General features: G+C 52.0%; 1 protein-coding gene across 1 annotated transcript; it reads right to left on the reverse strand.

Moving 5' to 3' along the window:
• Positions 1 to 1,398: 1,398 nt before the first annotated feature.
• Positions 1,399 to 22,854, reverse strand: il17ra1a (interleukin 17 receptor A1a; the record flags this gene model as incomplete). Its single annotated transcript, XM_079236015.1, has 12 exons — positions 1,399 to 3,236; positions 3,624 to 3,734; positions 4,966 to 5,038; positions 5,130 to 5,204; positions 6,945 to 7,102; positions 7,176 to 7,223; positions 7,672 to 7,798; positions 9,082 to 9,203; positions 12,505 to 12,651; positions 13,230 to 13,385; positions 13,478 to 13,876; positions 22,779 to 22,854. The coding sequence occupies 12 exons, from the start codon at positions 22,852 to 22,854 to the stop codon at positions 1,801 to 1,803; spliced, it is 2,928 nt and encodes a 975-aa protein (XP_079092141.1). The 3' UTR covers positions 1,399 to 1,800.
• Between the last annotated feature and the right edge of the window lie 1,708 nt (positions 22,855 to 24,562).

The following is a 24,562-nucleotide window of genomic DNA, read 5'->3' on the forward strand; positions in this document are numbered from 1 at the left end:
CTGTCCTCCATAAACCTAGTAATCTGCATATAACAAACATGGCAGATCAAAGTATGAAGTACAGTAAATACATTGTGCATTATGGGTCAAATGGATTTTAGTGCCCATTATTTGGAGCTGAATTAACTGAGGCATCTGTTCACTTTGTTTGCTACCATCAGTGATCAGTGATCAGGTCAGAGGTCGGGCTGAAGTCATGAAGTCAAGGCATGAAGCTCAATACACAGTTTTGTCAAGTTCATGCCCAACACCCGTTTCATTATTGCTGATATTTTGGGTAATGTTTCACATGTTTGCCAACCTTCCAGAAAGCTCCTAGTTTCTCATCATTTAAATACAACATTAAAACTAAACCACCACAGTGAACATCATGTTTTTAGTCATATTTGGCTTATGCTCATTGCCTCTTTGAGTCTGCTCTGTGCACCATGTGGCCGGTCCTATGTGTCCACAAACTTTCAGATGAACTTCCTCCCTGATCTCTCTCCAGCCATCCACTGATTTCTGCTCGGTGACCTTTGACCTCTTCCCTGTGGACCCTGTGTGTCCCCAGACAGCTGATGGAGTCGGTTCTGCAGTTTATTTACTGTCCCGTCTTCAGCTGTGACATGTGACGTCATGGTGATGTCATCACATACGTTCCACACGTAGTGGAAGCTCCCCGCTCATGACCACTGTGGATGTGGACCATGAGACGGGGTTGAAAGTGATGTCGACATTATTTGTGTCAAAATACCTTTCACAATTTCCCGAACAAATAGTAACTCAAAGATGCAATAAAAAGGTTGAATGCATATATTGTTATGAAGTTGACCTGATGTGACCTCTGGGGGAAGACAGATCACAGAGCAATGTGCACGCTCTCTTTGTTTCTCATGTTGCACTGACACTCGGTACTTGCTTGTCATATATTGTCAAAGTATTTCAGATGTAATATTTGATACTATTTAGTATTATTTGCTGGTGCCAGTAATCTGCTACATGCTTGTATATGTACCTACGCTGCTGAAAAGGCCCTCAATGTCTGTGCTTATTGTAAGCGGCTTTCTGGACCTCGAACTTCAACCTGCGGTGTTGTGGGCCTTTAATTCATGGACTTGATATGCAAAAGGCCCATCATGCAACAGTCTGATGTTTAGCCTCCAGTGACATCTGAACACTCGTCTCGTGTAGACTTTCTTTTTCCTCAAACTTGGTTTACAGAAACGTTGCTGTTGTTTCCAGAGGGTTCACCTGTGCCGTGACGTTGTGCTGTTTATCTGTACTGATATAATGACTTCATGTACTCTAGATGTAAGACAGTATTAAATCAATCTGAGGAAACAACTGGACAAAGTGATTTGTGTTTGATATTTGTATAACTGTGGAAAATGACTGACCCCGACACAAAGATACGTTGTGTAACCTTCATTATCAAACAAAGTGTAACCCTAACACAACAGGTTATTTACAATATACCGTATTGCTGATTCCTGGAGGACGCTCACCGCTCACACACTTCCTGTCAGGAACTATCCAGGACTCAGATGTTGTCCGGGCCAAATGTTTTTTGTGTTATTCAAAATGAAATCAAATAATACATTTCAAGTGACAGACGGTGGGTAACTGTCTTCTATGACCATGTTGATTTGTCTTCATCTGTTTTGATCAAATAACAATAATACAAAGATAATATAGGAGTTATTACATCCAGAAAATCATCAACTAACATGGAGCCTCACACTTGACTGATGTTCTATGCATTGTGTCCTCACAGGTTAAAGTCAGGGGAGGGTAAATACCCAAGTCTGACTGCGAGCATCAGTTCCCTTCAGGACCAGAGTCACAGTATCCAAAATTCTTCTGAAAGAGCTCTTCTTGCAGTCTCCTCAGCGCCCCCAGTGGATCCTCGTTGACAGGGCCTTCGTGCTGGGAGGACATCTTGGAGATGTAGCCCTGATCAGATCCAGTGCTTGGACCCTTTCCACCGGGCTTCAGAACCTCGTCCTCCTCCATCTCTGCAGGCTGAGAGTGGCCGATTTCGGATTGATGGAAGTATTGCCTCAGCATGCTGGCACACAAAGCTTCTTGAGGTTTTGAGTTCCGGGAGTCCTGCGGGGACGAGCCTCTCTCCTCCCAACAAGCAGAGCGTAGCAGGGAGTCCTCTTCCTCATCCTCTGTGGGGATCTGACCGAAGGGTTCTGCCTGCAGGGAGAGGCCGTCCCGTCTTGGTGGTTGCAGGTTGTTCATAACAGGCTCGAGTATGTAGACAGATTGTGGCCCCCCGGGGCCGTGTGGAGGCACAGGATCCGTCAACACCTCAGCCAGGTTTGAAAGATACGGGTTGACTACTGGTTTGAGTTCTGCCATTGACGACAGTGGGTTGAGTTCAGGTGTCAGCACGAGAAGACCGTCACCGTTCTCATTCATTTCTACCTCATGGACGTAGACAGGAAGCCCATCTCGGATTAGAGGAACACACTCTAGGACTGCAGGGATCTGCAGCTGGTCTAGGAGTCGGTTCGCCTCGGTCATGACCTCCTCCTCATCGCTCACACACTCTTTCTCAAACCAGTCGGGATCTTCCAACTGGTAGGCCTGGAAGGCTTCGATGGCGTCCTTCAGGGCTCTACCTGACGGACAGTCAAAATACTCATCCCCACCAATGCCCTTGATGTGGTTGACCCGACCCGGCTGATACTTCTCAATGTCTAAGATGCGGAAATACAGCTCTTCGAAATGCTTCATCAGCTTGTATTTGACTGCGATGTCAAAGACCGATGGCACGTCTTGTTCCCTGCTGATGTCGTCAAAGTAAGCCACCAAGTACTTCCCCAGCATGCCGGCCTGGTGCATGTCCGGGAGGAAGAGGTTGAGAAAGGGAGTGAGCGTGTCGTCGGTAGGGGAGAGAACGTCTTCCCTCAGGGTCACCCGGCCTTGACCGCACATGGCCCTCCACTTTGCCTGGACGCCTTGCGAGCACAGCACCAGGATCTTGTCGGAGGGGTTTTTGAGCTGCTGGCGTTGCCACTCGAGCCAGCGGAGGCGCCCCACCATGCTGACCGAGGTGGAGTCCAACAGGTCCACCAGCACCTTGGTGCCGCACTTGGCCTGCAGGAAGGCGCAGAGCTTCAGCACCACGTCCCTGTAGAGGCGGTGGTCGTGGGAGTAGATGACCAGCACTTTGGGAGGCTCAAGCTGCGGATCCCAAAATACTGGCTCACCTGGCACAGGTGATGCAGGGACACCGGGTTTGCCTGAAAGAGGATGAGAGCATTTTAAAAAGGTGCTATATGCAAAACATCGGATCATTGATAAAGCAGCAAACAACTATTTACGATGTAAACATATTGTAATGGTCACACAACAGTTCATATGATAAGCAACCAAAAGTTACTCCTCGTGTTCCTATGAATGCCCAGCAACACGCTCGTTACATCATGTCTTTTCAAAAAGAAATGTCTTCACGTGAAACAACTTAACAAAACTCCCCCACGGAGATCTGTCAGCCTCATAGCCTTAAGAGCCATGCGATTCCCCAAACGTGGCTCCTTTGAACCCATAACACACTAAATACATGTTTCTCATTGAAATCTGATTCATTTTAAAGTCAGAACTTGATAGATCAAAATATTAGGACCAACCTTGCTTTCGACAGAGGACGTACATAACAGCTGCCGCCACCACACACATGGACACCACTCCCAGGACCACGAACGTGGCCCCGGGGACCTCGGGGGCCTCCGTTGGCTCTGCTGGGGAAACCAGAACCAGTTGCTTTGTTTTAGTCGCGCTGACGACGCTCCAGTCATCGCTTGAATTACTTTTCCTCCAGCGCCACAAGCAAGTACATTTCTTCACTAACGGATGAATTCACATAATTCTCTTACAGCCAACGAGTTATTTGAATTTCTCCAATAGTCAGGTCACTTGTATTTATATATATCACAAACTCTCACACAGCCGCCATTCCAGCTGACACTGCAGGTAAACACAGCTGTATTTCACATGAACTTCAGAACGTCTGTGACACACAAAATAGAATGGGACTATAACTCACTTTATCACCCACACCTGTGTTCACCCTGCAATAACGTGTGGAAAACAGGGCTTTCCCCTCATTATAATAAATGAAGGGCTCAGCCACTCACATTCAAGGGAACAAGGAAGAAGGCGGAGAAGAGGTAATTGAGTAAACACGCATGTTAGGAAAGGAGACATTCTGTGAGAGAGCACATGCCATTGGCGGTGCACCCACACACCACACTGTGGGGGTGCACCGCAGAAGTAGGCGCTGGTATTAGAAATCTACAGAAAACTAAATATTCCTTTAACAGGCGAATGCATTTTCTGGCTTAAGCCGATCTATCGGCGCTCATCTTTCAGGCTTTAACTTCACTTCCTCTTCATCACAGATCGCTGGGCTTCAGCAGACACAGGATGTGGAGGAAGTAGAAACGTGGAGCGCAGAGTTTGCTCTGACCATTTCCACTCACAAGGGTTGTGGAAAGCAGGTGTGGCTGCATGCTCCTCAGGTTTGTATTTACCTGCACTCATTTAAAGAAGACATTCCCCCTCTGGGATGTATAAAGACGTTCAGTAAGTTCACCCCACATGGCGTGGCATTACAACCTGATATTAAAATGGATTTATATTGGGATTGTATGGAATGGACCTACACAAAAGAATTAAAAATGGGTGAGGTGAAATCAAAAGAAAATCCTAAACATTTTTAATTCAGTATGCATTCATTCTTTGCTATGAAGCCCTTTCTAAAGATCTGGTGCCACCAACTACCTTCAGAAGTTATACAACTAATTCAAATGTCACATGAGCTAGCGGAGCACTAGTAAATCCATTATTACAAAATGAAGAGAATATGGCACACGAGAGGACAAATCCTCCCGGCCAGGAGGCAAAGAGACCAAAGAGCTCCTCCACAGCATACATGAATCATATCAATATCATGGCTAGCGGCCAACATACCATGACAGATATCCAGAGTTCTCCCCTTTCGACGGACACAGTCCTGGCCACATTGTGGGAAAAAAGGTTTGATCTGCAGCGAAGAATAAAGTCATGTTAGTAAATACGATCATAGAGAACGCAGGGTTATTGCCATCTCAAAAAATACACTACACATATTTTACCTCAACATCAAACTGGCAGCAAACTGTTGGCCAGCTATCGAGTCTGAATGTTACATTCAGAGTCTTGGGATCCGCCTGGAGAAGAGACTTGCATCAGGCGCAGAACAACAGAGAAGAGCACAATTATTCAAATGTTGAGCATTCAGCTTCATGTTGAGATCATCAACACTGAATGCTCAGGAGGATTCTGTCAGTTCAGTTTGGTGGTGTTGGCACCATGCCAACACCACATGTGCACCTTCTTTGGCACAACTAGATGACCGATGTGCCATCAGGCCGCTGCAGTTCATGACTTCAAAGTCAGACATTTACAAGAAAAACTAAAATATTATAAATATTATCTTCTTTCTATAAAATTCTGATTTTTCTTTCTTTGATGGCTGATGGTTTTGACCAATTATAAACTGTTGCTGGCTTTCCTCTGAGCTGCTAAATCTGATATTTATATTTGATGTTATGATAGAGCTGGACATGCAATCTTAATTCAAGTTGAAGAGAAGGTTCTCCAATCCCTTTATGCTGTGCATGTTTATTGATGTGTATGTCTATGCTGCAAATGTATTTTATTGTTTTTCTTCAGTGGGTTCATTTTCGACCTTGTGTTATACATTCCATGTATTCTATTTCAGCTTATGTTTATCTTATTTGCACTATTATTATAAAGAGTGTTTTATATTCCATCTAATTTTCCATTAATTAGGATTTAAATGATTATTCTATACATATACTTCTATATGTATACATATACTTATTTTCTTATTGTAAAACCATTTGTGCTGCATTTATTGTATGAAAGGTGTATACAAATGAAGTTCATCATAATTAGGGCAACAAATCGATAAAATCGATTATCAGAAGTGTTGGCAACGACTTTCATCATCGATTCTTTGTGTCGCGCGATTATTACGGCAGTCAATAAGTCAATAAGTCAATAAGTCAATAAGTCAATAAGTCACGGAGAAGAAAAGAAGAGCGGAGCAACTGGCCGCCAGCGTTTCTGAGATGGGAGTGAGACGGAGAAAAGCTGAGGTCGTGATCTTCAACAGAACATCTTTGACGTGTCGAGTCTCGGCCAATCAGCGTTAAGATGTCTACAGCGTCTTCATGTCCCTCTAACTTGTTTTTAATTAAGCTAGTCAGCTTGCTATCACGTTAGCTAACGTGTTTGGGTTGTGTATTGTGTTAAAGTTACTTTAGGTTCCGTTACAGTTCAGTCTTGCTTGTAGAAAACGTAACGTGGTGAAACATGCCGTTTTTATTTTATCTTTTTAATGAACAGCTCAGGGATGTTCAAGGAGCAACCTGCTTGTGCTTTCTGAACATGTTGCACTGTCACTTCTGTTTTTGATTAAAGAGTTGGAAATTAATGCTTTTTTGATTATTATGTTTTTAATCCGATTCATCAAAAAAAATAATCAATCGATTAATAAAATAATCGTTAGTTGCAGCCCTACTTATTATCACAACATTAAATAAGCTTCAGAATTGAATTGGTCTGTATGAGAAACACGTCTCAGTGGGTCACGTGTGCTTCCCAGTGGGTCGAAAACCTCATCCTGCCTTATGTCATCATATAGTTATTGGTAAAGACAGTTTTATAGCACAAACAATGAGCAGCCTTTCTACCATCAGTGGACGTATGCTGCACAGCGAGGCCGGACAGTTTCCTGTACTGACATCAGACAAAGAACGAGGCCAACAACGAGCTGAGGTTCAAAACAGGATGTAGTAATGAGCACATGCAGAAATGAGTCCAATCCTCTTCTATGCGAGAGCCTCCTGCGACCCAAACCCAGAGGGAGGATGTGAGCTCACCTTGGATGTCGTGTGCTCTACATGTTGGCTCGCGGAGCAGCTCACAATAACCATGTACTCCTCACAGAGCGTGCTGGGAGTGAAGCCGACAGCCAGAGCGGATCTTCCACGGACTGCAGTGACCCGAGTCAGGCGGATGTCGGGCCGCCACAGACTCCCTAGGGCGCAGCAGCAGGCAGCATGTTAGAAGCGATGTACTCACTCTCACTGGGCTGAGCGGTCAGGACTCACCTCTCTCCATGCAAAACTCAGTCATCTGCATTGTGGGATCTGGACAACCTGCGCAAACCAGACACTTTCATCAGTCAAGTCAAGAGGCAAAGCGTTGTGCAAAGAGAAGACGCCCCGTTTAATTCATTTCACCTAGAACACTTGTTTGGAGGTTAGGAAATTGTGTTGAGTTGTAAGAGTCATCTGTAATCTGTGGTTTGCAGACATCAGATCTGTACGCTCGCCTACGACTTCACAAGCTGCTGGTGACCTTTTCAGCTGCTTCATATTTCAGTATGTACACACTATACATAATCTTGTATATTCCAGTTAACCGGCTCCAAACTACCACACACATATTAATAACGCGTGTTAAAAACAAACAGATAAGAAAACTGGAGAGATTTGACTGAACACAGATGTGTAAATACATTTAATAAAATAAAAGGTAAGCATGAACGGAAGTATATCAACTCGTGTTTCTATAAAAACGACCACTGGTTGGACTTCCACTCACCAGGAACGGTGACATCGGTGCTGACGTCGTAGCTGCTGTGGCCAGGCTGTGGTTTGGGGATGTTAAAGACAGAGACGTGGTACGTCTGCCCAGGGTCCAGCACCAGCATGTTAGCTGAGAACGACCACTGAAACACAACATGGACCCTTTCTGACCCACTTGACCAATCACAAACTGCTCACCATGAAGCTATGAAAAAGTGCTTTTCCCTCTCGGCCTTGATCTTTTTCATTGCATAAACTGCAGAATATTTTGGGTGCCCAGATATGGCTGCATGCTAAAGCTACTCACACTTTGTCAAAACCCTTTTAATGACCTGTTTTATACCGTCACTGCCTCCTCACTCACTGCTCTCAACCGGCACTACCGATAACCAGGCGGAAACTTCTCTTTCTGACTTCAACTTGCATTCTCTCTACGACCAGCAGGGGGTAACTCCTGCAGTTCCAAAAATAATTCAGATTATATGGAAGTCTATATAAATGACTGTCTTGATGTATTCCCTCAGTAAACATTGTAAACATGAGTTTGTGTCTCAATCTCTAGTTTCAAGTCTTCTTCAATACAGCATGATGTCATTTAGTACATGATGGTCATTTAGAGTCAAACGGACCATAAAGCAGGGGACGCTTTAGGGCGGGGCTAAAGGTGATTGACAGGCTACTATCCTACATGGCGTCTCTACAGTCCTAATATGATGAGTTTCGTTCACTGGTTGTAAAAAGTCAAGATAGCAAAGGCCAAATTTAAACTTCAGGCTTATACAATTTAATTTGATAATCATTATTACTGCAAGAGCCATGTTGTTATTGTTTTACTTTGTTAAAGCTGGCAGCGAAGAGGTGAATATAACCAGGAGGGTCACGTGATGCAGTGCAGAAGCAAACTGGTGTTGGCCGTGCAATAATGAAGATCAATGTTGTGATTTCTTTTGTCTATGATTTATAAAATAGTTTTAGGACAGAGAAAGTAGCTGTGCTCTGTTTGTTTTGGAAACAAATATTTCATAATATTTTGCATGCGACAAAGCAATCAGTACTTGTTTTGATAGGCAAGGGGGTCACTACTATTATATTAAAATCACCACTGCCCATCCAGGACTGTTAAGACACCTCTCAGCTGTCAATCATGGGTTTCTTATGAGTAACATATAAACTGTTTAATTATGTAAATGAGCTCCACCTCTACAATCCTGATTGTAACTGTCGCCATAGAAAGAAAGTAAGCTGCTAAAACTGTTCTGATGTTATGAACTGGGATCATACCAGCAGGAACGTTTAAAAAAAAAATCAACAACAAAAGGTTCGGAGTCCGTTGATCATAAAATCATGCAAAAACATGAAATATTTGCTCCTTTTATGTATACAAATAGAATATTATAATGGTCACATATTGTATAACGGCACCCACCTTATCCCCAGTCAGACTTCTCATTGAGAGTGTGTCCTGGAAGGAGAACCGGACACACAGGTTCTGGTTGGTGGACAGAACCAGAACATGGAGCTCAGTGGCTGTGAGGGAGCTGACGCTGCCTGAGGAGACACAGTGAGGAGACACAGTGAGGAGACACAGTGAGGAGACACAGTGAGGAGACACAGTGAGGTCACACAGTGAGGTCACACAGTGAGGAGACACAGTGAGGAGACACAGTGAGGTCACACAGTGAGGAGACACAGTGAGGAGACACAGTGAGGAGACACAGTGAGGAGACACAGTGAGGTCACACAGTGAGGAGACACAGTGAGGAGACACAGTGAGGTCACACAGTGAGGTCACACAGTGAGGAGACAGTGAGGAGACAGTGAGGAGACACAGTGAGGAGACACAGTGAGGAGACACAGTGAGGAGACACAGTGAGGAGACACAGTGAGGTGACACAGTGAGGAGACACAGTGAGGAGACACAGTGAGGAGACACAGTGAGGAGACACAGTGAGGTCACACAGTGAGGAGACACAGTGAGGAGACAGTGAGGAGACACAGTGAGGAGACACAGTGAGGAGACACAGTGAGGAGACACAGTGAGGAGACAGTGAGGAGACAGTGAGGAGACACAGTGAGGAGACACAGTGAGGAGACACAGTGAGGAGACACAGTGAGGTCACACAGTGAGGTCACACAGTGAGGAGACACAGTGAGGAGACACAGTGAGGAGACAGTGAGGAGACACAGTGAGGAGACACAGTGAGGAGACACAGTGAGGAGACAGTGAGGAGACAGTGAGGTCACACAGTGAGGAGACACAGTGAGGAGACACAGTGAGGTCACACAGTGAGGAGACACAGTGAGGAGACACAGTGAGGAGACACAGTGAGGTCACACAGTGAGGAGACACAGTGAGGTCACACAGTGAGGAGACACAGTGAGGAGACACAGTGAGGAGACACAGTGAGGAGACACAGTGAGGTCACACAGTGAGGAGACACAGTGAGGTCACACAGTGAGGTCACACAGTGAGGAGACACAGTGAGGAGACACAGTGAGGTCACACAGTGAGGTCACACAGTGAGGAGACACAGTGAGGTCACACAGTGAGGAGACACAGTGAGGAGACACAGTGAGGAGACACAGTGAGGAGACAGTGAGGAGACAGTGAGGAGACACAGTGAGGAGACACAGTGAGGTCACACAGTGAGGAGACACAGTGAGGAGACACAGTGAGGAGACACAGTGAGGAGACAGTGAGGAGACAGTGAGGTGACACAGTGAGGAGACACAGTGAGGAGACACAGTGAGGTCACACAGTGAGGAGACAGTGAGGAGACACAGTGAGGAGACACAGTGAGGAGACAGTGAGGAGACACAGTGAGGAGACAGTGAGGAGACAGTGAGGTGAGACAGTGAGGTGACACAGTGAGGTCACACAGTGAGGAGACACAGTGAGGTCACACAGTGAGGAGACACAGTGAGGTCACACAGTGAGGAGAGACAGTGAGGAGACAGTGAGGAGACAGTGAGGTGAGACAGTGAGGTGACACAGTGAGGTCACACAGTGAGGAGACACAGTGAGGAGACACAGTGAGGAGACACAGTGAGGAGACACAGTGAGGAGACACAGTGAGGTCACACAGTGAGGAGACACAGTGAGGAGACACAGTGAGGAGACAGTGAGGAGACACAGTGAGGAGACACAGTGAGGTCACACAGTGAGGTCACACAGTGAGGAGACACAGTGAGGAGACACAGTGAGGAGACAGTGAGGTGACACAGTGAGGTCACACAGTGAGGAGACACAGTGAGGAGACACAGTGAGGTCACACAGTGAGGAGACACAGTGAGGTCACACAGTGAGGTCACACAGTGAGGAGACACAGTGAGGTCACACAGTGAGGTCACACAGTGAGGAGACACAGTGAGGAGACACAGTGAGGAGACAGTGAGGAGACAGTGAGGAGACACAGTGAGGAGACACAGTGAGGAGACAGTGAGGAGACACAGTGAGGAGACAGTGAGGAGACACAGTGAGGTCACACAGTGAGGTCACACAGTGAGGAGACACAGTGAGGAGACACAGTGAGGAGACAGTGAGGAGACACAGTGAGGAGACACAGTGAGGAGACAGTGAGGTCACACAGTGAGGAGACACAGTGAGGAGACAGTGAGGTCACACAGTGAGGAGACACAGTGAGGAGACAGTGAGGTCACACAGTGAGGAGACACAGTGAGGAGACAGTGAGGAGACAGTGAGGAGACACAGTGAGGAGACAGTGAGGAGACACAGTGAGGAGACACAGTGAGGAGAGACAGTGAGGAGACACAGTGAGGAGACACAGTGAGGAGACACAGTGAGGAGACACAGTGAGGAGACAGTGAGGAGACACAGTGAGGAGACACAGTGAGGTCACACAGTGAGGAGACAGTGAGGAGACACAGTGAGGAGACACAGTGAGGAGACACAGTGAGGAGACACAGTGAGGAGACACAGTGAGGAGACAGTGAGGTCACACAGTGAGGAGACACAGTGAGGAGACACAGTGAGGAGACACAGTGAGGAGACAGTGAGGTCACACAGTGAGGAGACACAGTGAGGAGACAGTGAGGAGACACAGTGAGGTCACAGTGAGGAGACACAGTGAGGAGACAGTGAGGAGACACAGTGAGGAGACACAGTGAGGAGACAGTGAGGTCACACAGTGAGGAGACACAGTGAGGAGACAGTGAGGTCACACAGTGAGGAGACACAGTGAGGAGACAGTGAGGTCACACAGTGAGGAGACACAGTGAGGAGACAGTGAGGAGACAGTGAGGAGACACAGTGAGGAGACAGTGAGGAGACACAGTGAGGAGAGACAGTGAGGAGACACAGTGAGGAGACACAGTGAGGAGACACAGTGAGGAGACACAGTGAGGAGACACAGTGAGGAGACAGTGAGGTCACACAGTGAGGAGACAGTGAGGAGACACAGTGAGGAGACACAGTGAGGAGACACAGTGAGGAGACAGTGAGGTCACACAGTGAGGAGACACAGTGAGGAGACACAGTGAGGAGACACAGTGAGGAGACAGTGAGGTCACACAGTGAGGAGACACAGTGAGGAGACAGTGAGGAGACACAGTGAGGTCACAGTGAGGAGACACAGTGAGGAGACAGTGAGGAGACACAGTGAGGAGACACAGTGAGGAGACAGTGAGGTCACACAGTGAGGAGACAGTGAGGTGACACAGTGAGGAGACACAGTGAGGTCACACAGTGAGGAGACACAGTGAGGAGACACAGTGAGGAGACACAGTGAGGAGACAGTGAGGTCACGGCTCCACTCAGTCCCCAGTGGAATGGAACAGTGATGCCCTTCTCTCTGGTTCTCCGTCATACCCGAGCAGTAGCCGGACTCACCGTCATCCCGTATGCTCCAGTTAGCGACCAGCACCGGGTGCAGGTGACCCGCCTCATCCGGCCGGGTGGCCACGCCCACCTGCAGCCCCTCTGGACCGCTGGGAGTGTACCACTTCCCTTTCAGCCAGTCACTGTCCAGACAGTTACCTGCACACAGGCATGACAGCTCGTTTCATATCCTTCACATCTTCAAGATAAAGTACGCTAATATTACTGTCTAACAATATGATTTAAAGCGCTCAGAATCCAAACTCGAAATGTGTGAACGTTAGCGACAGAACACCGAACAGCAGTCTGCTTTCTCTTTGTGCTCAACAAGGTAGGGAATGAGGAAGTGACAATCGTAGGAATGAGGAAGTGACAATCGTAGGAATGAGGAAGTGACAATCGTAGGAATGAGGAAGTCAAAGTCACTCACTTGTGGTGACCGTACATCTCAAACCCTGTTGCAGGAAAAACAGGAGAAAAGAGATTATACATTTCAATTGTAGTATTGTCAATCTTATAAATATAAACTCTGCCAAGGTTTCACCAACCACACTAAGTGCTTTACAGAAAAGAACAAACACCTTTAAAAAAAGTCTTGGGTCCAATGTCCAATACTGTGTGTTGTAGGAGCTATTTATGTGATGTGTTTAAACTTAAACTGGGGATCTCTATGAGGAGACCAGGGATCTCCATGAGACCAGGGATCTCTATGGGGAGACCAGGGATCTATATGAGACCAGGGATCTCTATGGGGAGACTATAGATCTCTATGGGGAGACTATAGATCTCTATGAGGAGACAAGGGATCTCTATGAGGAGACCAGTGATCTCTATGAGGAGACCAGTGATCTCTATGGGGAGACCAGTGATCTCTATGAGGAGACCAGGGATCCCTATGGGGAGACCAGGGATCCCTATGGGGAGACCAGGGATCCCTATGAGACCAGGGATCTCTATGAGACCAGGGATCGCTATGAGAGGAGACCAGGGATCTCTATGGGGAGACCAGGGATCTCTATGGGGAGACCAGAGATCTCGATGAGACCAGAGATCGCTATGAGACCAGGGATCGCTATGAGACCAGGGATCTCTATGAGGAGACCAGGGATCTCTATGGGGAGACCAGGGATCTCTATGGGGAGACCAGAGATCTCGATGAGACCAGGGATCGCTATGAGACCAGGGATCTCTATGAGGAGACCAGGGATCTCTATGGGGAGACCAGGGATCTCTATGGGGAGACCAGGGATCTCTATGGGGAGACCAGAGATCTCGATGAGACCAGGGATCGCTATGAGACCAGGGATCGCTATGAGACCAGGGATCGCTATGAGACCAGGGATCTCTATGAGACCAGGGATCTCTATGAGGAGACCAGGGATCTCTATGAGGAGACCAGGGATGAACCGGCTACCTTGTGGTTTCAGGACGACCCCCATGAGCTACAGCCTAGTTATTGTATTTATAAGTAGTATTGTTTATTATTGTAGATGTTTTGTTCATTTAGGTTAAAGTTTTTGATGAATTAATATGTTTTTTCTTTTGATAGATTAAATAGATCATGAGGAACACAGAATCCTGGCAATGCTTTCTTCTGCTGCGTAAACCAGCGGCCCGGTACCAAGGGACCCACGGCCCGGTAACAAGGGACCCACGGCCCGGTACCACGGGACCCACGGCCCGGTACCAAGGGACTATGGACCGGTACCAAGGGACCCACGGCCCGGTACCAAGGGACCGATACTAAGGGACCCACGGCCCGGTACCAAGGGACCCTCGGCCCGGTACCAAGGGACCATGGACAGATACCAAGGGACCCACGGCCCGGTACCAAGGGACCACGGACCGGTACCAAGGGACCCACGGCACGGTACCAAGGGACTATGGACCGATACCAAGGGACCCACGGCCCGGTACCAAGGGACCATGGACCGATACCAAGGGACCCACGGCCCGGTACCAAGGGACCCACGGCACGGTACCAAGGGACTATGGACCGATACCAAGGGACCCACGGCCCGGTACCAAGGGACCATGGACCGATACTAAGGGACCCACGGCCCGGTACCAAGGGACCATGGACCGATACCAAGGGACCCACGGCCCGGTACCAAGGGACCCACGGCCCGGTACCAAGGGACCGATACTAAGGGACCCACGGCCCGGTACCAAGGGACCACGGACCGATACCAAGGGACCCAGGGCCCGGTACCAAGGGACCCACGGCCCGGTACCAAGGGACCGATACTAAGGGACCCACGGCCCGGTACCAAGGGACCATGGACCGATACCAAGGGACCCACGGCCCGGTACCAAGGGACCCACGGCCCGGTACCAAGGGACCCACGGCCCGGTACCAAGGGACCATGGACCGATACTAAGGGACCCACGGCCCGGTACCAAGGGACCCACGGCCCGATACCAAGGGACCCACGGCCCGGTACCAAGGGACTATGGACCGATACCAAGGGACCCACGGCCCGGTACCAAGGGACCCACGGCCCGGTACCAAGGGACCATGGACCGATACCAAGGGACCCACGGCCCGGTACCAAGGGACCCATGGACCGATACTAAGGGACCCACGGCCCGGTACCAAGGGACCACGGACCGATACCAAGGGACCCACGGCCCGGTACCAAGGGACCCACGGCCCGGTACCAAGGGACCGATACTAAGGGACCCACGGCCCGGTACCAAGGGACCATGGACCGATACCAAGGGACCCACGGCCCGGTACCAAGGGACCCACGGCCCAGTACCAAGGGACCACGGACCGATACCAAGGGACCCACGGCCCGGTACCAAGGGACCACGGACCGATACCAAGGGACCCACGGCCCGGTACCAAGGGACCATGGACCGATACTAAGGGACCCACGGCCCGGTACCAAGGGACCATGGACCGATACCAAGGGACCCACGGCCCGGTACCAAGGGACCACGGACCGGTACCAAGGGACCCACGGCACGGTACCAAGGGACTATGGACCGATACCAAGGGACCCACGGCCCGGTACCAAGGGACCATGGACCGATACTAAGGGACCCACGGCCCGGTACCAAGGGACCATGGACCGATACCAAGGGACCCACGGCCCGGTACCAAGGGACCCACGGCCCGGTACCAAGGGACCGATACTAAGGGACCCACGGCCCGGTACCAAGGGACCACGGACCGATACCAAGGGACCAAGGGACCCAGGGCCCGGTACCAAGGGACCCACGGCCCGGTACCAAGGGACCGATACTAAGGGACCCACGGCCCGGTACCAAGGGACCATGGACCGATACTAAGGGACCCACGGCCCGGTACCAAGGGACCATGGACCGATACCAAGGGACCCACGGCCCGGTACCAAGGGACCCACGGCCCAGTACCAAGGGACCACGGACCGATACCAAGGGACCCACGGCCCGGTACCAAGGGACCACGGACCGATACCAAGGGACCCACGGCCCGGTACCAAGGGACCATGGACCGATACTAAGGGACCCACGGCCCGGTACCAAGGGACCCTCGGCCCGGTACCAAGGGACCATGGACCGATACCAAGGGACCCACGGCCCGGTACCAAGGGACCACGGACCGGTACCAAGAGACCCACGGCACGGTACCAAGGGACTACGGACCGATACCAAGGGACCCACGGCCCGGTACCAAGGGACCCACGGCCCGGTACCAAGGGACCCACGGCCCGGTACCAAGGGACCCACGGCCCGGTACCAAGGGACCGATACTAAGGGACCCACGGCCCGGTACCAAGGGACCACGGACCGATACCAAGGGACCCAGGGCCCGGTACCAAGGGACCCACGGCCCGGTACCAAGGGACCGATACTAAGGGACCCACGGCCCGGTACCAAGGGACCATGGACCGATACCAAGGGACCCACGGCCCGGTACCAAGGGACCCACGGCCCGGTACCAAGGGACCATGGACCGATACCAAGGGACCCACGGCCCGGTACCAAGGGACCCATGGACCGATACTAAGGGACCCACGGCCCGGTACCAAGGGACCACGGACCGATACCAAGGGACCCACGGCCCGGTACCAAGGGACCCACGGCCCGGTACCAAGGGACCGATACCAAGGGACCATGGACCGATACCAAGGGACCCACGGCCCGGTACCAAGGGACCCACGGCCCAGTACCAAGGGACCACGGACCGATACCAAGGGACCCACGGCCCGGTACCAAGGGACCATGGACCGATACTAAGGGACCCACGGCCCGGTACCAAGGGACCCTCGGCCCGGTACCAAGGGACCATGGACCGATACCAAGGGACCCACGGCCCGGTACCAAGGGACCACGGACCGGTACCAAGGGACCCACGGCACGGTACCAAGGGACTATGGACCGATACCAAGGGACCCACGGCCCGGTACCAAGGGACCATGGACCGATACCAAGGGACCCACGGCCCGGTACCAAGGGACCCACGGCCCGGTACCAAGGGACCCACGGCCCGGTACCAAGGGACCATGGACCGATACTAAGGGACCCACGGCCCGGTACCAAGGGACCCACGGCCCGGTACCAAGGGACTATGGACCGATACCAAGGGACCCACGGCCCGGTACCAAGGGACCCACGGCCCGGTACCAAGGGACCATGGACCGATACCAAGGGACCCACGGCCCGGTACCAAGGGACCCATGGACCGATACTAAGGGACCCACGGCCCGGTACCAAGGGACCACGGACCGATACCAAGGGACCCACGGCCCGGTACCAAGGGACCCACGGCCCGGTACCAAGGGACCGATACTAAGGGACCCACGGCCCGGTACCAAGGGACCATGGACCGATACCAAGGGACCCACGGCCCGGTACCAAGGGACCCACGGCCCAGTACCAAGGGACCACGGACCGATACCAAGGGACCCACGGCCCAGTACCAAGGGACCACGGACCGATACCAAGGGACCCACGGCCCGGTACCAAGGGACCACGGACCGATACCAAGGGACCCACGGCCCGGTACCAAGGGACCATGGACCGATACTAAGGGACCCACGGCCCGGTACCAAGGGACCCTCGGCCCGGTACCAAGGGACCATGGACCGATACCAAGGGACCCACGGCCCGGTACCAAGGGACCACGGACCGGTACCAAGGGACCCACGGCACGGTACCAAGGGACTACGGACCGATACCAAGGGACCCACGGCCCGGTACCAAGGGACCATGGACCGATACCAAGGGACCCACGGCCCGGTACCAAGGGACCCACGGCCCGGTACCAAGGGACCGATACTAAGGGACCCACGGCCCGGTACCAAGGGACCACGGACCGATACCAAGGGACCAAGGGACCCAGGGCCCGGTACCAAGGGACCCACGGCCCGGTACCAAGGGACCGATACTAAGGGACCCACGGCCCGGTACCAAGGGACCATGGACCGATACCAAGGGACCCACGGCCCGGTACCAAGGGACCCACGGCCCGGTACCAAGGGACCATGGACCGATACCAAGGGACCCACGGCCCGGTACCAAGGGACCCATGGACCGATACTAAGGGACCCACGGCCCGGTACCAAGGGACCACGGACCTATACCAAGGGACCCACGGCCCGGTACCAAGGGACCCACGGCCCGGTACCAAGGGACCGATACCAAGGGACCATGGACCGATACCAAGGGACCCACGGCCCGGTACCAAGGGACCCACGGCCCAGTACCAAGGGACCACGGACCGATACCAAGGGACCCACGGCCCGGTACCAAGGGACCATGGACCGATACTAAGGGACCCACGGCCCGGTACCAAGGGACCCTCGGCCCGGTACCAAGGGACCATGGACCGATACCAAGGGACCCACGGCCCGGTACCAAGGGACCACGGACCGGTACCAAGGGACCCACGGCACGGTACCAAGGGACTATGGACCGATACCAAGGGACCCACGGCCCGGTACCAAGGGACCATGGACCGGTACCAAGGGACCATGGACCGATACCAAGGGACCCACGGCCCGGTACCAAGGGACCCACGGCACGGTACCAAGGGACTATGGACCGATACCAAGGGACCCACGGCCCGGTACCAAGGGACCATGGACCGATACTAAGGGACCCACGGCCCGGTACCAAGGGACCATGGACCGATACCAAGGGACCCACGGCCCGGTACCAAGGGACCCACGGCCCGGTACCAAGGGACCCATGGACCGATACTAAGGGACCCACGGCCCGGTACCAAGGGACCATGGACCGATACCAAGGGACCCACGGCCCGGTACCAAGGGACCCACGGCCCGGTACCAAGGGACCCATGGACCGATACCAAGGGACCCACGGCCCGGTACCAAGGGACCCACGGCCCAGTACCAAGGGACCACGGACCGATACCAAGGGACCCACGGCCCGGTACCAAGGGACCACGGACCGATACCAAGGGACCCACGGCCCGGTACCAAGGGACCATGGACCGATACTAAGGGACCCACGGCCCGGTACCAAGGGACCCTCGGCCCGGTACCAAGGGACCATGGACCGATACCAAGGGACCCACGGCCCGGTACCAAGGGACCACGGACCGGTACCAAGGGACCCACGGCACGGTACCAAGGGACTACGGACCGATACCAAGGGACCCACGGCCCGGTACCAAGGGACCATGGACCGATACCAAGGGACCCACGGCCCGGTACCAAGGGACCCACGGCCCGGTACCAAGGGACCGATACTAAGGGACCCACGGCCCGGTACCAAGGGACCACGGACCGATACCAAGGGACCAAGGGACCCAGGGCCCGGTACCAAGGGACCCACGGCCCGGTACCAAGGGACCGATACTAAGGGACCCACGGCCCAGTACCAAGGGACCACGGACCGATACCAAGGGACCCACGGCCCGGTACCAAGGGACCCACGGCCCGGTACCAAGGGACCATGGACCGATACCAAGGGACCCACGGCCCGGTACCAAGGGACCCATGGACCGATACTAAGGGACCCACGGACCGATACCAAGGGACCCACGGCCCGGTACCAAGGGACCCACGGCCCGGTACCAAGGGACCGATACCAAGGGACCATGGACCGATACCAAGGGACCCACGGCCCGGTACCAAGGGACCCACGGCCCAGTACCAAGGGACCACGGACCGATACCAAGGGACCCACGGCCCGGTACCAAGGGACCATGGACCGATACTAAGGGACCCACGGCCCGGTACCAAGGGACCCTCGGCCCGGTACCAAGGGACCATGGACCGATACCAAGGGACCCACGGCCCGGTACCAAGGGACCACGGACCGGTACCAAGGGACCCACGGCACGGTACCAAGGGACTATGGACCGATACCAAGGGACCCACGGCCCGGTACCAAGGGACCATGGACCGGTACCAAGGGACCATGGACCGATACCAAGGGACCCACGGCCCGGTACCAAGGGACCCACGGCACGGTACCAAGGGACTATGGACCGATACCAAGGGACCCACGGCCCGGTACCAAGGGACCATGGACCGATACTAAGGGACCCACGGCCCGGTACCAAGGGACCATGGACCGATACCAAGGGACCCACGGCCCGGTACCAAGGGACCCACGGCCCGGTACCAAGGGACCCATGGACCGATACTAAGGGACCCACGGCCCGGTACCAAGGGACCACGGACCGATACCAAGGGACCCACGGCACGGTACCAAGGGACCCACGGCCCGGTACCAAGGGACCGATACTAAGGGACCCACGGCCCGGTACCAAGGGACCATGGACCGATACCAAGGGACCCACGGCCCGGTACCAAGGGACCCACGGCCCGGTACCAAGGGACCATGGACCGATACTAAGGGACCCACGGCCCGGTACCAAGGGACCCACGGCCCAGTACCAAGGGACCCACGGCCCGGTACCAAGGGACCCACGGCCCAGTACCAAGGGACCCACGGCCCGGTACCAAGGGACCACAGACCGATACCAAGGGACCCACGGCCCGGTACCAAGGGACCGATACAAAGGGACCCACGGCCCGGTACCAAGGGACCACGGACCGATACCAAGGGACCCACGGCCCGGTACCAAGGGACCATGGACCGATACCAAGGGACCCATGGCCCGGTACCAAGGGACCACGGACCGATACCAAGGGACCCACGGCCCGGTACCAAGGGACCCACGGACCGGTACCAAGGGACCATGAACCGATACCAAGGGACCCACGGCCCGGTACCAAGGGACCATGGACCGATACCAAGGGACCCACGGCCCGGTACCAAGGGACCCACGGACCGATACCAAGGGACCCACGGCCCGGTACCAAGGGACCCACGGACCGGTACCAAGGGACCATGGACCGATACTAAGGGACCCACGGCCCGGTACCAAGGGACCCACGGCCCAGTACCAAGGGACCCACGGCCCGGTACCAAGGGACCCACGGCCCAGTACCAAGGGACCCACGGCCCGGTACCAAGGGACCACAGACCGATAACAAGGGACCCACGGCCCGGTACCAAGGGACCGATACAAAGGGACCCACGGCCCGGTACCAAGGGACCACGGACCGATACCAAGGGACCCACGGCCCGGTACCAAGGGACCATGGACCGATACCAAGGGACCCATGGCCCGGTACCAAGGGACCACGGACCGATACCAAGGGACCCACGGCCCGGTACCAAGGGACCCACGGACCGGTACCAAGGGACCATGAACCGATACCAAGGGACCCACGGCCCGGTACCAAGGGACCCACGGCCCGGTACCAAGGGACCCACGGCCCGATACCAAGGGACCCACGGCCCGGTACCAAGGGACCATGGACCGATACTAAGGGACCATGGACCGGTACCAAGGGACCCACTTTTGATACTTAAGTACAGTAAATATCAGATACTTTAAGACTTCTACCAAAGTAGTATTCACTGTATTCACTGTTATTGTCCAGTAAGGTACTTGTACTCAAGTATGGCTTTTGGGTACTTTATACACCACTGGAGCTAAAAGGCTAAAGGAGCTAAAAGGCTAAAGAGCTGCTAACACGCGACGACAGATGCCTCGCGCGGCGCGTTCACGTTACCTGTCGGGAGCAGGTGAGAGGAGGCCACGGTAACACCGTCACCGCGGCCGCCAGCGACACACACAATGCCACCACACCGGGTCGAAGAAGAGTCATGGTGAAGGGAGAAGAGTGTCAGTCCACGGCCCTGCCACCCAGGAACATGTCCGCAAGAGGTCCGAACCACGACACCTGAAACTAGAGCGACTGAAAACTTCCTGCTTCCGCGGAAAGTACCTGCAGTGTTTACGGTAAATGATCCTCTGCTGCCTTCGTGTTACGTAGGAATATAGAGCACTCTTCTGTTTGGCTGCCTCTGATGATGACGACTAGATAGAGAATATACCGGAGATAGATGTATATAAATATACCCTAATACTAATTTAACGTAACCCATTTTAAAACCTTTTTTTTCCATTTCAGGAATCAGTAGTTTGGGGACAAATTAACAGCAAGGAAATCACAGACAGACTTCAATAGGTTTGTACTGCTATATTGAGTTGAAAGCTTATTTCACAGAATAAAATATTGATCTGATTAATTAGCTATTTTTTTCCAACCTAATTTTGATGAAAATCCAGAAGTCAAATGTGTCCATGGAAGCTGTTTAAAGCAGAGGTCAAGTTGTCTGTCCACAGCTGTGTCCAACATTCACATCTTGCTTGGGACTTTGCATCCTCGGCCTCTTTACATGCACACGTGGACACGCAGCTCGGCCTTGCTGTTGATTTTTTATTTTTTTTATTTTCTTGTTTCTTCCTTTGGGCTATCACTTTTCCTTCTCAGGCGGCAGGCTGGGTACCGAGGCCCGTCTCCCGTCTGCACACTGAGGACAGTGCGGGGGAGAGGACAAGGGAAGGGCAACCATTTCAAAGAATAATTGTTGATATATAAAACTCATGTGAACCATCTTTTCCGGGTCAGTACTCCGAACCATCTGTGGTGAAGAGCTCTGCCCATTCAGCTGAATTATTTCCAAGTTTCTGTTGAATAGATACTGAAAGACATTGAAGTGTTTCACATCACATTTGTTTTCCACTGAAGGAAATTGACGAGTTTAATTTCCATTGCACTGTCCACTTGAGTTATTAAAATAAAAATACATCCACAGATACATCCACAAAGTACACGTGTGTTACAGGGGTGTTGGATGTGTGAACGATGTTGTTTCTCTTTTAGCCATGATGTAATACCTTGATTAAAAACATTAGAATGAAATGAAACCTTTTCAGCTCTGCTCCTTGAACAGAGACCACTGACCATGAGGTTGTGCACACAGACGCTTCCCTCTGCTGCTGCCTTTCACGACGGCAGGAGCAGGAAGGAGCGCTACCATGTAGGCATTTCAAAATAAGATTTCATCTTGAATAGCTTATAAAGCTTTCAAAGCTAAACATTTTGTGTTTTTTCAAGATGTGACAGTTTCACCTCGTTGCTTTTTGTCCATAATGTTTAATAATTACACATGGTGGTTGTTTGAGAGGCTTGTGACCATGATGCAGTACGAGAGCTGTGAGAGTGTCATGGCATGTAAAGCTGCATACTTATGATGAATCTGAAGCAGTCGAGGTTTGATTTAACTTTATGCTGATAAACACTTGTTTATCAAATAAGATGATTCAAAACTTCACATTGTCGACCTCATTCTTTATTCTGCATTTTCATGTCGTTTGCGTATTGAAAAACAAATGGATTTGTGTACATTCAGTGTTACTGAGAGGACTCATTGATACGGAAGGTAAGGAGTCAGTCAGCTGATCCCTTGCTCCATGTTTTGGACGAACTGTATCATCGGCATACATTTGGGCCGATCCCCGGAGAACGCTCAGGTAAGTCGTTGACGTACATGCTAAATGCTATTGGCCCGGATGGTGGACTTTTCCCCATTGACTCTCACACACTGGACCCTTCCCTCGAGGAACCAGTTGACTTTACTAGAAATGTGCGTGGAAACCCGTTGCCTCAAACCATTTAAGTTTTTACACTCTCAAGTTGGGTTAACTTAGAACCTTAAATGCTGCAGTAGACATATTAGTAATCTTTACTCAAAATCATTAGTTCACTTGAATTTTTTCTTTTCTTTAGTCTAACTTTAATGAAATAACTATTTTAAGTTCAACATACATGTACGCATATATCATCAAATCACTAATATAACATTATCATTAGTTAATTTAAGTAATGTCCTGATTTTGAGATCGAATGCGTTTATTTTACATTGTACAGATAAGATGAAAGACTTCTTGAAAATGTTTGTCAGTTATCAAATTAGCTGACTTCACGTTCCTGAAGAATTGTCTGAGAGCCATGAGGACTTGGCCCAACGTGCCCTGCAGCTGGTGGAGCTGGCGGCAGATACCTGGCCTGGGACCCATCCGCATCATGATGGCAGCCAGTCCTGAAACCCTACAAGCACCACTTGAAAATATCTCTGGACAACTTCTGTAAGATTTGCCAAAGTGAGCAAGCAGAAGCCTGCTTTGAAGAGGAAGACTGAGATGAAGAAGTCTCCCCTGGGCCAGGGAAGCGGTGACACCAGACAGTGTGGTTCAGCATGTGGAGGAGCGCTCTCAGATCCCATGAGGCTGCGAGGACCTTCTACCGGAGGACGCCTCTGAGCGGTGAATCCGAATCCAAAAGCTTCTTCTGTGGGACAATGCGATCAGAACGCTGAAAGGACTCGGCGACCGGGAGATGGAGAAAATCATCAGGGGTCTCAGCTGCACAGAGACCCTCAGGATCCGGCACCCAGCTGTGCGTCCCAAGCCGAGAGCTCCCGGATGCTGCTGGAGATGAAGACATCTCTGCAGGGAAGGGGACACTTACATCCTCACGCCTCAGGAAGTTCCAGAGTTTGCTCAGACACAGAAGCTGTTTTCATTACCGCTATCCCTCAAGACCGGATTATTCATATTTCATTTCCATGAGATTTGGTTTGTGATACGAGATGCTACAGCCTTTTAGTGTCATGCAGTCACAGGTGTTGAAGGAAATGTATGTTTTTAGATTAGTGAAACATTGTTCATATCTCCACTTAACACGCT

Source organism: Taurulus bubalis (genome assembly GCF_910589615.1).
Source record: "Taurulus bubalis genome assembly, chromosome: 20".
Taxonomy (NCBI): Eukaryota; Metazoa; Chordata; class Actinopteri; order Perciformes; family Cottidae; genus Taurulus; species Taurulus bubalis.